General features: G+C 44.8%; 1 protein-coding gene across 1 annotated transcript in view; it reads right to left on the bottom strand.

Moving 5' to 3' along the window:
• SLC25A37 (solute carrier family 25 (mitochondrial iron transporter), member 37) overlaps positions 1-1,239 on the bottom strand; it is a 46,003-nt gene extending 44,764 nt beyond the window's left edge. Inside the window, exon 1 of the mRNA XM_006884843.1 lies at positions 1,030-1,239. Coding sequence (XP_006884905.1) covers positions 1,030-1,239 — 210 coding nt within the window. The remainder of the gene's footprint in view (positions 1-1,029) is intronic.
• Positions 1,240-9,522: the final 8,283 nt, after the last annotated feature.

The raw sequence follows: 9,522 nt of genomic DNA, 5'->3' as shown, positions 1-9,522 counted from the left end.
GCAGGGTTTAGAGCTGTTGTACAAAGGGTCGCTATGAGTCGCAAGCGACTCAAGGGCACATAACGACAACAACAACAAAGGGCAGATGATAGCCACTGGTAAGATGAGATCTAGTGTTAAATTGTGGCAGGGAAAGAGAACATTAGTGGAACAAGAGGCAGAATTTGGAGATACAAATAAATTCTGTAGATGAAGTCAGTGTACAAGATCTTCAATGTACAACCTATTCAAGTTATGATAAACTGAATGTAGCTACAAAAAAAAAAAAAGGTTTCTGAGGCTTTAAATCTTTACAGGAGCCGACTGCCACTTCTCTCTCCCAGCTGGTGGGTTCCAAGCGCTTAACCACCGCGCGCCACGAAGAGTGCCCCAGCCCTCCCCCCGAAACCATGAAACGCAAGTCATCAGGGCCGAAGGGTGTGCGGCCCGGCTGCGGCCACGTTTCTCGGCTCTAGCGTGGTTGCCGCTTCCCCTCGGCCAGCGCCCCCAGCACCGCCGCACGTGTGGGCAGCCTCAGCTCCCCACACAGGCCTGAAGGCGCCGCGAGTCCACCCGCGTTCACAAGCGCTCAGGACCCCAAAATCCGCGATCGCGGCGGCAAGAGGAGTAATACTGCGCAAAGCTGCACCCTCCTTCACGATCCTAGCCACCACCAAGCCAAGGACGGGCGCCAGCAGTAGGGAAGAGGAGGGAGCGGTGACGGTGGGCACCGTAGCAACCTCTCCAGGTCAAGAGGCGCCCCGGTCGCCGAAACGCGTGGCGGAAGGAGCGGCGCAGCGGCGTGCTCTCTCTAGCGCCCAGGCTACCCGCGTCCGGCGACCCCTGCTCGGCTGCGGCCCTTCCAGTCCCGGAGGGGCAGGTCTGAGCGGCCGCGGGAGCCGCGCTCCACGCCCGGCACTGCCCGGCGGACAGCGTGCGTTCATTGCGTTGTCGACTCGGGTCCTGCGCGGGATGCACACGCGCGCACGCGTTTCCTCTAGCTTCACTCTCTCTACTTGCTCTGTCTCCCAACGTCACCTCCCGGCTCACCTTCACTGAGTCTACCGGGTACATAATCGAGTGCTCCAGGATCCCGGCCATCGCTCCGGCTGTCATGTGGGTGGATAAGGAGACGCTGGGCGGCAGGTTCTCATACTCCTCCAACCCGGTGTCCTTGCTGCCGCCGCCGCCATCTCGGGTGTCCCCATCCATCATCCGCCTCACAGCCTGGCCCCCTATGCGGCCGCAGCGAAGCTCCATCCGCCAGCTCCCCCGGAGACCGGCGGCTGCAGAAGGTGGACAGGGAAGGGGAGGGGGTTAAAAACTTCACTTCTTAAAGTGGGAACCACCTCCCTGGTGTTGCGGCGCCTGACGCCATGGCGGGATGGGGTGGAGCAGAGGGGCTCAAAAACACCAATCAGTGGAAAAGAAGAGACCAGACGCGGCAGTGCCATTGGTGTGCGGGACAGTAGGGACCCGCCTCTCTGTGTGACATCACCTATCCTGTGCAAATTTCCAAGCAACCAGATGGGGGCGAGCGGAGTCGATGTCCTGGGAAATTTTACTACCTGGAAAGGTAGTCTTTGCATCCTGGTTTGGAGGGTCAGCGAAGCCCCAAGGGTGATATACTTAGAGCTGGAGTGAGATCACTTAACAGTGGTTTAGGAAACTACCCCCTCCAAGTACCAGTAGTTTTGCAGAGTACTGCTCAGCAAGCTGTGGCATTTCTAAGGCCTTAAAGGAGAGAAGTTGCTGTGATGTCTTGTCAGTTATGGAGCAGTTATGGTAGTTGGAGAGTGGGGGTTGGGGGTTGAGTGGAGTTTAGAATTGGGACTTCATTGAAGGATAGCAGTCGTGCAGTTTATTTTTTTGCGACACTCGACTCGAAGGGGACAGATTTAACACTCACGGTCATGTTTGGGCTACTTTGTTGGGGGAAATATTTATTTAAAATGTGTTTCTTTCATTGAAAACATTTATTACATAAGGCTATTTTCTTACAAAGGAGCTCTGTTTACATAGTCAGAGTTCCGTAGCATAGTCTGCTGCTAATCAAAAGATCATATTTCTCTTCAAACTTTATTAAATAAAGAGATGGGCGTTCTCCCCCAGTTAAGATTTACAGCCTTAGAAACCCAAGAGAGATTTACCATGAGAGACAGTCAACTCAAGGCAGTAATTGACTTTCTTACAAAGAGACTAGATTCAATCTGCTTTGAACAGATCAAAACGCTAAGTAGCAAGCAGGATGAACTCCTTGGGAGGATGTATATTGAATTGTCTTTGGTTTTAACATGCTTGGGAAATATTTAGAAGTCAGATCTCTTACTGTCAAAGTGGTTGACAGTAAAATCGTGCACCTGACTCTTAAGACTACTCTCCTAGTTTTAAAGTCATTCCAAGCTAACTTAAAAAAACAAAACAACAACAACAACAAAAAAAAAACCAAACAAACCAAACCAACAACTTTGTTTTAATATTTTGGAAATCTGCCATATGTACATTTTCCATGTCTTAAGACTCAACTCTGACGATCAACTACTACCCCAACCAGGGCCTCCTTCCCTTATCCAGAGAACACTTGTGGTCACAAAAGCTGGGCTTTGAGATATGAAAAAGCAGAGGAGATGCTCAAGATGCTGTACCTATGTTTTGCCAAGGTTCCTGTCACAGCCTCCCAGGCAGCTCTTAGGCTCTGTTTTGTGAACTTTGTTAGAAGATTCCTCAAGGCAAAAGCCACCATTCTCCCATTTTTGGTTGCTATTATTTTGAGCTGTTGTTGTTGTTGTTATGTACTGTAGAGTCAGAACTGACCCCAAAGCTGACCCTCTGGTGGGTTTTCAGAGGCAGTTATTCTCACAGGAGGCTATTTCCCATCCTCCTCCTGCAGAGCAGCTGATGGCCTCAAACCCAATGTCTTAGGGACTGCAGTGCAGCTTCGTGTTATTAAATCATATGAGTGATTAGATATTCTTTTTTTATTGGGAAACAGCCACCATGTCTAGTGATTGCTAGAGGAAAAATTCCCTGCTGTCATAAAAGTTCATTGTTAAGAAATTACATCAAAAGCTGATAATGCTCATTTAAAAGCATATCTCATATGGCCAGAACGTAGTAATCCATTGTCCCACTTTTAGGGAAGTCTAACAAAACCTTAAAGGTCCATGAAGTTCTTCTTCAAACTATTATTTATAGTAGTCAATAATTGGAAACAACCATATTTTTGCACTTATTTAAAATTGCGATTATGACATACAAGAACTTTCGTGAAAAATCATTTGTGTAACTTAGTATGTGAATGAATGTTATCAGGGACTGTTTTACATAGGGTCATTGTGAGTTGCAAGTGACTCAACAGCACATAACAACAGATGAAAAAGAGGAAAAAAAATACCCCAACTCTATAAATATTGCATTCAGAAATAGGTAAAGTAAAATAAGCACATAAAAAAGTAAAATTATCATTGTAATGCCATGGAATTAATTTTTACTCTTACTTTTCAAACTTTAAATAATGCTTATAATCTATTTTTTTAAGTGCCTGGAATTGTTTTATAAGATATGCATCTATATCTGTCTCCCTCCACCTCTCTCTCTTTCTCTCTAGATAGATAGATGTCGATAGACAGATCACAATAAGAAACCACTGTATTTTGTTGTGGAAGAATTTTGGGGGGAACATGACCTTTTAGATGGTTAAGACAACAGAAAATGTGAACATCCTCATAATCTTCAGAAACAGCCTTTTCTGTTTCAAAATAAATAGCAAGACATATTTTATTAGAAAATTTCTTTGGATATTTTATTCTAGATCCTCAGTATTCCACCATCACTGCCAGTATACAAATATGATGGTTTGGCACTCAGCATATGTCTTCAACCACTTTTTGTCCTGCAGTGACCAGAAAGTGCAAAAGTACATTTCTCAGACTTGTGCTGCTATCACAAAGGTACACAGTTTGAATCTACCAGGTGCTCCATGGGAGAAAGATGGGCAGTCTCCTCCCATATGATTTACTGCCCTTAAAAATCCACAGGAGAGTCAGCTATGAGTTGGTTCCAACTCAGTCATACACAATAGCACAGCAACACTAGGAATGCTGTTCGCTACACACTGATGTGTCAAATGTGATAATGGTTACCCATGGGAGACAGTGTTTGGTGGAGCTCCCAGATTAAGACAGGTTTGGAAGCAGAAGTGGCATCCACTTCTGAAATAACTTGCCTCCGGAAACTCTATGAACTTCGAGACATGATGAAAGTTATGCAAGTGTTCAGGTCTTTTGTTCATAAGGTCGCTATAAGTCATCTACGACTCCACAGCACTTAACAACAACAATAACACTACACATAAGGAGCTCTGGTTACTTAGTGGATAGAGAGTTGCCTTGCTAACCAGCCATGGCTATCCCTCTCTGGCAATTAGAATCCACCAGCTTCATAGGAGAAATATGAGCATTCTCCTCTTGTGCAGTTTACAGCCTAGGAAAATCTGCTGCAGGGTCAGCTATGAGCTCCAACAAAGACAATGAATTGTGAGAGTGAGAGCCATTCCCTTGAGAAGCCAGTTTGGCAGGGTATGTCTGAAGTCCCCCAGGAGCTTGTGCTCTCCACCTCTTCCAGCAACATAATGTGCAGCGAGAAAAGACATAATGGAGTCACTCGTCCATGCCAGAAACACAGCCAGCCAGCCCAGATCTAGACCACTGAGGAAGGCCTGCTGGGAAAGAGGTGAGTCTCAGACACTCTAACTCAGTGTGTTATTCGCACTGCCAGGGGGAAGGAGCAACTCTATCTTTAATATCTTTAAAAGACAAAAAAAACATGCTGACCCCAGGCAAAGGAGGGGCTGTAAATCTTCCCCTGTGGGAGCGGTCAAGAGACTCAGAATGCTTTATTGGCTCTACCAGTGTTATGGGGAGCTCTGGTGCCTTAATGGCAAAAAATTGCGCTGCAATCCTGAAGGGCACATGGCTCAAATCAACTGGTCTCTCTGTAGGAGAAGGATGTGCAATCTCCTCCCATGCAATTAACTGCCTCTGAAAACGCACCAGAGGGTCAGCTGGGTGTCGGTTCTGACTACCATGCATAACAACAACCACAAATGAGTCTTATAGAAAGTTTTCAAACATTGAAGCTTTGAAGATGTCCTCATACTGCCCTGGCCTAATTGGAAGACACTCTTTGCTCAGGAAGGCAAACCTGCAGAGGTTATAGGGTGAAGAGCATCCTGTTCAAGGGCTGAACTATGGGGGCAAAATCCAACAGTTTTGGTCTGCTTCCTTCTCTGTAAACTATGGACTGTTATTGTTGTGATATACCATCAAGTCGGAATTGACCCATAGATGACCATCCAGCAGGTTTTCAGAGGCAATAAGTTCAATGGAAAGAGATATCTCATCTTCCTCCCATGGAGCAGCTAGTGGATTAGAACTTCTTACCTTTGTGTTGGCAGGATAAGTTTTGACCACAAGGCCACAGAGCTCCCTATTATTATACTTACCCTACAATAATGAAGAGTGAGTGAAATATAGAATGTGAGTACTCATGATCAAATACATACTATTTTGAGATGTTAGAAGAAAAAGAACAGAAAGTTAGGAGTGAAGAATGAAGAGGGCTAGACTTTCTCCAAAATACATTTTTGGAGAAAAAATGGAAAATAATTCTCTACCCTCTGCCCACACATGCCAACATCCAGACACAGCAACACTTTACCCAGAATTTAACCAATACTGTGTCTGTGCTGAGGTGACAGCATTTCTCTGTCATATGTCACCCCTTGTCATAGAACCATTGCAGCTGGTGTGGTCCCACGGTGGTGGAGTATGGTTCCTGTCTTATTACAATGTGTCCTCACCCAAATCCTGGTTAAAGTCAGTTTAATATGTTGTGAGGGCTAAGATGGTGTTTGGACGCACCTTGGCCCTTGTTCATTTCTGACCTCATAATCTCAGAAACTCTTGCTTTCCCAGGTGCTTGCTTCTGACAGCTCTGTGACTCGTACTAAGGAGACCTGATAGTGTACTGGATAAACTCTTGGTTGATAATTGCAAGGTCAGAAGTTTGAACTCACCAACTGTTCTGCAGGAGGAAGAAGTGACGATCTGTTTCTGTAAAAATTACTGCCTCGGAAATCCTACGAGACAGTTCAACTCCATCCTGTGGGATCATCATGAGTTGGAATTTTGGAATTGACTTAGTATTCAGTGGTCCTTACTTAGGATAAGTCTCTGTCCTAGACTGAATTGTGTCCCCTCCCCCAAATATACATATATAATGTGAAAGCTTTGTTAACGATCCCTCATGGTCCTGACTACAAAGCCCAAGAGTTGTGAGAGGATTAGGCTAGAACGTTGTGGCTGTTGAATGCCATTGAAAACCTGACTCATAGCTGACCTTTCAGGGAGTTTTCAGAGGCAGGATATTGCACGGAAAGAAATTGTCCCTCTTTCTCCATCAGAGCAGCTGGTAGATTCAAATTGTGTGCCTTGGGTTGGCAGCACAGATACTTACCACTAGGCCACTAGAGTTCTCTAAGGCTAGGATGCTGCTGCTGCTGCTGCTGTTGTTGATTGCCTTCAAGTTTAGCATGACTCATAGCGACCCTATGAACAAAAGGCCTGAAGCCCCTCTACAACTGTCGACATTTATCAAAGTTCATTAGAGTTTCCGGAGTCATGTTATTATTTACGAAGTGGATGACCCTTAATTCTATTTCTGGTACCTTAGTGGTAAGGAATTGCACTGCCATCCTAAAGGAACACAATTCAAATTCACCAGCTGCTCCATAGAAGAAAGATAAATAATCTCCTCCCATGCAATTTGCTGTCTCTGAAAACCCATCGGAGGGTCAGCTATGAGTCAGCTCTCCCTCGATGGTACCTCATAACAGCTATTCTATTTGGTCCAATGTAAGAGCAGTTTCCCTGGGGTGTGGCCTGTTACTCCTTTTATCAAACAAGAGATACAAGAGGAGAAAGTGAACAGAGAAGTGGGGACCTCAGTATCACTGAGCAAACGTCACCAGGAGTGAACCCAGGTCCCTGCACTGAGAAGCTCCTTGACACAGGGAAAGGCCAAGACATGGAGATATCCAAGGAATGACAGATCTCCAGGTGCTGAAGGAGACAAGGGCTCTTCTCCAGACTGAACAGAGAGGGAAAACCTTTTCCTAAAACTAGACACCATAATTTAGATTATGGGAAAATATGTTCTGTTAAAGCCATTCAATTGTGGCAGCACTAGATAACTGAGACAGTCTCCTCATGAGACAGAAGAAGATAGGAAGGTGAAAAGCTATCCTCACTCAGGTACCCTAACTCTTAGAAGTAATATAAGTGAGTCAACAGTTGAAAAAAACACAGAACCTCCTCATTTTACCAGACTTCCTTTTACAAAGGGTGATAACAGGCAAGGAACAGAACTGGGGATTTAATTGGCAAGTTAAGCGAGACCTTTCTACCTGCTTTACCATCTCAGGAATGTGCCTGTGCTCACACTTCCTCTGACTCTATGCTTGAGTCCTCTAGCAGTCCTCCCATGTGATGTCACTGGGCCCCACTGCTGTGACAACTTGTTTCTCGCCTGAGCCCTTCATACCATCCTCCTCAGCACCTGTCACTCTTTACTTTTACTCAAAATACCTAGAGACCCCAGTCTATTTCTCTATATGGGGGTCACCATGCTCCCCTTACTGTCCTAGTCGTGACTCAAAATTGGAGGATTAGCTGTTTGCACTGAAGAGCTCCTGAAGTGAGCACGGCACTGTATCCTTCCCACCTCTGGGGTCCACCTCTGGGTCTTTAGCCATCTGCTATATATCTTATATATATATACCTTATATCTGGAATTCCCCACCCACCACCCACCCCCGTATTTTAATTCACTTCCTGTCACATGAAAGCTGGACAAGGGAATACTGCAGAAGAATTGATACATTTAAACTGGCATATTGCTAAGATATATGAAGTAAACCATGAAATGCCAAAAAAACTAACCTGTCTTGGAAGAAGGATGGCCAGATTAATAATAATAATAATAATAATAATAATAATAATAATTCCTTTTCTTAGAGGATGTTAAGACTATCTTTTTTAAAAAAATATTTTATACTGGCTTACTTACAAAATTCATATACATTATTTTACACACCAGATCATTTCTTTTACCCATCCTTCCTTCCACCCATCAAATTGTGCAACCCTATGATTAAACCACTGCCCCTCCACTCCCCCCACCCATCCTCATGCCTCTGTTCCCTCCCTCTCCCCCTTGGATCCTCGAACTCATTCTACAATAATGGTCTTATATAGTATTTGTCCTTGTGGGACTGAGTTAGTTCACTCAGGATAATGCTCTCCAGTTCCTCCCAAGTTAGGTAGCAATCTACAAAATCATTACTCCTCTATGCTACATAGTATTCCGTCATGTGACTGTACCATAATTTCTCAATCCATTTGATTGTGGTTGAACATTGGGCTCTTTCCATATTCTTGCGATGGTGAATAACACTGCTGTGAACATTGGTTCACAAGTCTCCGTTTGTGCTTCAGTTCAATGAGGCTTTATCTTACAGAGTTTGGACATGCTATCAGGAGCAACTAGTCCCTGGGAAAGGACATCATGCTTGGTAGAGAGTCAGCAAAAAATGAAGACCAACAATAAGATATATTAACCCAGTGACGGAAGCAACTGGCTCCTGCACAGCAGTGACTGAGAGGGTGACCAGATGCTGGCAGCATTTCCCTCTGTCATACACAGGTGGAGGCTGACTCGACACTGTCTAACAACAACCACCTATTTCCACAAAGACACTTGTCCTCCTTTGCCTAATCTCTCTTCTCAACTTGAATTGTTGTATACGTCTCTCCTTTGTACTAAAGACCTTGAACGAAGAATCTACCCTTATAATCTCTCCTTACTCACAGTACCCTCAGGTCTTAATACTTTGCACAGAGGTTTCTTATGCCCACACTTTTCTAAAGGAGCTCCAGTGACAATAACAAATGAATTGAATGCCAAGTCAGCATACTTCTCCCCAGCATGAACGTCCTGACCCCTGACTCCTCTGAATTCCTCTGTCCCTTCCACTCTCTTCCTGTCCTCCTGACAGTGCCCTCCATCTCCTCCTCCTCTCTTAAACCACATCCTGTCTGAACTCTTTTCCTCTTTTCCCTTTGTTTAATCTCTTCCCTTTACAGTTACCACTTCTGTCTCTTTTTACTCCCGTCTTTTCTGTGTTTCAGTTCCACCTTTTGTCTTGCTGACCAGACACTTGGTGGTCATGCACATGGTTACCAGGATTGACCTGTAACTGAAAATTTGAACATTGGAGTACACACAGAGGTGCCCCAGAACTAAGGCCTGTGGTCTACTTCTGAAAAAGCCCCTGGAAATCTTATGTAACCCTATTCTACTCTGACACACACATGAAGTTGCCATAACTCAAAATGAGCTTGATGTCAACTGATGATGGACATTTAAATAGCTTTCAGTTATGGGCTATTGTGGATTGTGCCACCACAAGCATTCTTTTTTTTT

This window comes from Elephantulus edwardii, unplaced genomic scaffold, assembly GCF_000299155.1.
Source record: "Elephantulus edwardii isolate Elephantulus edwardi_28Jun2011 unplaced genomic scaffold, EleEdw1.0 scaffold00038, whole genome shotgun sequence".
NCBI classification, from domain to species: domain Eukaryota; kingdom Metazoa; phylum Chordata; class Mammalia; order Macroscelidea; family Macroscelididae; genus Elephantulus; species Elephantulus edwardii.
This window is presented reverse-complemented; position numbering and strand designations above follow the sequence as displayed.